A 5,110-nucleotide genomic window follows, 5' to 3' on the forward strand; every position below is an offset into this window, starting at 1 on the left:
CCTGGAGGGGTTTCCAAGCCGTGTAGATGTGGTGCTGAGGGACATGGGGCAGGGGTGGCCTGGGCAGGGCTGGGGGAGTGGTTGGACTTGATGATATTAAAAGTCTTTTCCAACGTAGATGATTCTGAGATTCTGGGATCAGGGGCCCACATGCCCGATCACTGCCTCATTGTTGTGTTGTAATAAGGATTGGAATTTGGAAGGGCAGCTAGTCCAGACCTGCCAGGAAGGAGCCATGAATATTTAGCAGCCCTGGCATAGATCTGTGACCTTCCTTCTCGCTGGAAATTATTTATCCTTCCCTTTGGTTCCTCTCCCCTTCCCTCCATGGATTCTTTGCATGTTCCTTCTCAGCTTGGCAGTGTATAAAATTTGCTTGGAGTTTTTGAGTCCTAAGTCTGGGTGTCTCTTGCCATGCAAATATGGATCAGAAAAGCCACATCTACCAGCACTGCCCCACAACTTGAGTCTCCTAGAGGATTTTTGGGGTGCTCCATCTTACCTCCTCTCAGCTCACACACCCTGTCTTGGCTACTTACCCAGGTTTAACATAAGCCAGCTGGAGGAATGGCTGTGTGGGAAGAATCTGCAGCAGAGTGGAGCAGCACAGATGTTGGAGCCCTTGATTCAGGCAGCCCAGCTCCTGCAGCTGAAGAAGAAAACCTCAGAAGATGCTGAGGCCATCTGCTCCTTGTGCACGTCGCTCACCACACAGCAGGTAGGGAGCAGGGCACAGGTTTCCACTCCAGAGACTTATGGATAATTAAAGGAGTGGGAAAGGATGGTCTCCTCATGCCAGTTCTTCATTGCCCTGACCACTGGCATTCCCATGCTGGGAATAACTTGACCTTCCCAGGACTGATGGTTGGTAGGGACTCCTGTCAGAGATGGTGACCATGGTGGCTCCTCTTTTAAGGTGCTGAAGCTCCAGAAGAAATGTTCAGAGGTGAAACCCAGCCCTGAAGAGTTCATGGCCTAAGTTAGACAAGTTGGGGTTTTAAATCCACCTGGTGTCTTTTGCCAGGGTCTAACCATCTCACAGGATGCCCACCAATGACTTTCTGGGGCAGGAGGCTGAGAACTGCCCATCTAGGCTGGCTGGATCTGGCCTTAAACTTTGGGAGTCTGTTCCAGGAGGATATAAATGTATCGGTTTTTGCTGCTGTGTTGCCTGGCCTTGATTTGATGATAATGTAGCAAGGGAGAAGTGTTCTCTAGTGGTTCTTGGAGATCCTTTCTCCTTGTATCACCACCTCCCCATCTTATACATGTGTTGAGAGAGGCCAGCAGGTGGTAGGGGAGGAGCAAGAGTGAGGGAGCAACACAAGTGTTGGGTCATAGAATCATGGAAGGGTTTGGCTTGGAAGGGACCTTAAATACCATCTAGATCCAACCCCCCTGCATGGGCAGGGACACCTCCCACCAGCCCAGGTTGCTCCAAGCCCCATCCAACCTGCCCTTCAACACTGCCAGGGATGGGGCAGCCACAGCTTCTCTGGGCAACCTGGGCCAGGGTCTCACCATCCTCACAGTGAAGATTTTCCCTTCATGTCTCACCTAAATCCTCCCCTCTTCCAATTTGAATCCATTCCCCCTTGTCAAAAGTCACAAGGTGACATCAGAAGTCCTGGGAGGTGCTCACCTATTCTGAATCTTCCCGTGTCACCATGTGCCAATCAGCTGGAGTCCCTGTAGGAATCTCTTGCTCCGTTCTATTCCCAGTGTACAGATGTGGCCACAAGAAGTGACTGAAGGGTCCATAGAGGCTCCTCATAGCTCACAGCCAGCAGAGGAGCACCTGGATGCTACTTCTGCTTCTCATTAGTGTCATGGGAGACTTTTTATGGCCATATCAACACAAGATATTGGTGGTGCTTTGTGTTCTCATGACTGTCTGTAATCCTATGTTGTCTTCACCAGATTGTGAAGATACTTAACCTCTACACTCCTGTGAATGAGTTTGAAGAACGTGTGACGGTCGCTTTCATACGAGACATACAGGTAAATTGAGGCAATTAAATGGAGGAGAGAGTGTTAATGACACCTGTAATTAATCATTACTAACTCAGGCATTTTATCTATAGCCTGGTTAGAAGTTCCTGTAAATACTTGCTCAGGGAAAAGCTGCTGCAATAGAGAACAAACCAGTTCTTGCTGCCTTTTTTTTTTTTTTGTAATCTTTATAAAACTCTGTGCTTTCTCAAACCTTTAAACGTGACAAATGCAAAGAAAAAGCAACAACTGAGCAGACTTTTTCTCCTCCCACACCTCATAGATGCACTTGCAAGAGCGAAACGACCCTCCACAGCTGCTCTTAGACTTCAAGCACACGTTCCCTGTCATGTTTCCCTTCAACCCTTCTTCCATAACCATGGACTCCATTCACCTCCCTGCTTCTCTCAACTTGGAATTTCTCAATAAAGTCTGAAGAGAATATAATTAAGCTCACCTACCCAGAGGCCTCCAGCAAAGAAAGAAAAATCACAAAAGGAACTGAAGGAGCTCTTGAAATATGGACCAAACAGGTGCCTGGAAGAACCAAGACACAGTAATAAATGGATGTTAAACTGTACAGTGAGAAAAAAAAGAGACTGATCTGTATGTGATTATTTGCAGCTCAGAAATAAGGATACTTGAAATGCAGATTTACTGGTTTGTTACTGCTTGATTTTATGTTGACATAGTTCAAAGCCCATAATCATCTCCAAAAGCCACTAGGAGGGAAGCATGGTGAGTGGAAGACAACTTGTTTGATCTTCATAGGTGTCCGTGAAGAAATGGCAGTTAAATCAAAATCTGAGACACTTATGCTGCCTTGAAGGATACGTGAGTTGTCCAACACCTCTGGGGGGGTTGTGTGGATTATTAACAGGACGTGCAGTTCTGTTCTTGCTGGAAACTGTATCAGGGTTGTGAGTTGAGAAAGGAAATTGCAGAAGGTGCAAGGATGTATTTGTCACACCTCTTGAGGTCACGGGCTTCCACGCTGCTGGTTTCCACTGGGGTGCAATTTGCCACCAATTCTGTTTGAGAAATGCTGTTGCTCTTCCCAGCTGCCTCCAGTGCATCTGCTTCCTGGGAATTCAACGAAATTGGCACTTTGGACTTGATTCTGTGACTAAATTTCCATTAGTGACTTGCCAAGTGTTGGTCCTAGTGAAATAACCTTGAGACAAGGGACTGGCTGGGGCCTCCTGCTTCCAGTGTAGGACATCCTGATCCTGTTGGCTTTCCATGAGCTTCCTCAAGGCGAAAACCTTCCTCCAGTGGCTCTCAAGGTTCTTAACCCTCTTAGGTGGCCTGGGTCAGAATCTCACTGACAGATAAGACATGTCCAGTTTAATCATCAGGTTCTGAGTTCAGTCCTTAGCCATAATCCAAGGAAAATTCAGTTCATCCAAAGTGTGACCAGGACTTAGATAAATGAAGGATACTTGAAAAAAAAGTTACAAAACAAAAGGGGATAAATAAGCAGTGAAATGTTTTCACTCAAAAAATAAGGTAGTGTGTAAGTAATACAAGTCATTTCCACAAGAGTGAACACGAACTCTTTTGTCTGCAGCAACTTAAATAATTCAAATTCTGTTAAGATTGATTTTTTTTTTTTTTAATTAAACCAAACCCACCCCTCTGGCCTCAGATGTTTGGAAGGGGCCACCTGCTCACAAGTGTGGTCATTGGTTTGTCTCCCTACTTCTCAGGACGTCCTGAATTCTCAGTTATTGCAGAGCCACTGGGGAAGGGAAAAGGTGGGTTCCTGAAGGATGTGGGACCAGGAACCTGGTGGTGATGCCTCTGCCCTAGCTCAGTTTGCCAAAATGTGGCAAGGACACCTGGCAGCAGCCAAAACTTTCTGAGGCTTTTGTCCTTTCCACTTCTAGAATGGTCTTGTCTTTTGTGGCTGTGGTTCCCCAAAGTCTCAGCAACTCCTCGATGATAAAGACCTTTCAAAAACCCAGAACAAACCACACCAAACACTTTGAACACTGGTGTCAGTCCCATCCAAACAGCAAATTTCTCATCAGACCCCTTGTCTGCTCAGGGGACTCAAGTAGAATGTGAAGTCTTTTCAGATAACACTAAATCCCACCATGCTGGAGTCACCTTTTTAGACAAGGAGTCTGTTTTAACATCATGTATATTATCAGTGTATATACAAACTGTAGGAGTCCTCTGTGTACTAAATGTGTATATTGCTATCCCCCAAAAAGCACATTTTTAAAGAAAAAGTTGAGTGCTGTGAAGAGTAATTCCACTGGTCTGTGTGGGTAGGTAAATAACCTTGTTTCAGCTGGCCCAGGGTTTGGTGGAGGTGTCACTGGAGACGGAGAGACTGAAGGTCATTCCCTAGGGAAGAAGTTCCTTTTTCCTCTTCTTAACCTTTTTTTTCCTTTTACCCATCACCCAGTAATTACAGAAGAAAATGTGGTGCTGGAACAGTGCCAGCACTACCTCCAGACACAGTCCTGGAGCATTTGCACCTAACTGGGAATATTCAGGAGTGCCTTCATCTCCCCCTTCATGCACAACAAAGGTTGTGCCACCATTTTTGCTGCCTGTGCCCAGGTTCTTCTCACTTGCTCAGCTACAACATTTGGATCTCTTGGACCTACCTCTTTTCACCTTCTGCAACTGAATGTTCTTCTTGATTATTTTCACTTTTTTTGCAATCCTCTGAATTTAGGGTGTTTTGTTTTGGTTTTTTTCATTGCATCTTAATTCTTTTTTTCCACACTCTAGTGGTCATCAAAAACCAATTTTCCAAGCAGAATTCAGCCTTGCTGTCAGGCTCAGAACTCATCTTAGACCAGCAGTTTCCTCTCAGGTTCTTCAGGTCTCTCAACCTCTTTTCTGATGGAAAGGATTCAAGGTAGAATTCCCAACAGATTGATTAAAACAGTGCTTATCATTCAGACTAAATGAATCCTCTTGCACAGCCATTTGGGTGATAAAATGTGGCGATGGTCTTTCACTGGTGTTTGCAGGATCAGAATGTCTCATGTACAACCACAAAACACTCTTCAAAACTCTTGGTGTTGATCATTGGGAACTGGGATTTACTCCTTAATCTGTGGTGATGTAGTTTAGCCACAAGCCTCCACCTGAAAGA

At 45.5% G+C, this 5,110-nt stretch overlaps 1 protein-coding gene across 1 annotated transcript in view; it reads left to right on the forward strand.

Moving 5' to 3' along the window:
• MYO5B (myosin VB) overlaps positions 1 to 2,428 on the forward strand; it is a 132,023-nt gene extending 129,595 nt beyond the window's left edge. The window contains 3 exon segments of the mRNA XM_010008501.1: positions 544 to 718; positions 1,921 to 2,001; positions 2,276 to 2,428. Of these exon segments, the coding sequence (XP_010006803.1) occupies positions 544 to 718; positions 1,921 to 2,001; positions 2,276 to 2,428 (409 nt within the window).
• Positions 2,429 to 5,110: the final 2,682 nt, after the last annotated feature.

The sequence above is a fragment of the Chaetura pelagica genome, unplaced genomic scaffold, assembly GCF_000747805.2.
Source record: "Chaetura pelagica isolate M959 unplaced genomic scaffold, ChaPel_1.0 scaffold182, whole genome shotgun sequence".
Classification (NCBI taxonomy): domain Eukaryota; kingdom Metazoa; phylum Chordata; class Aves; order Apodiformes; family Apodidae; genus Chaetura; species Chaetura pelagica.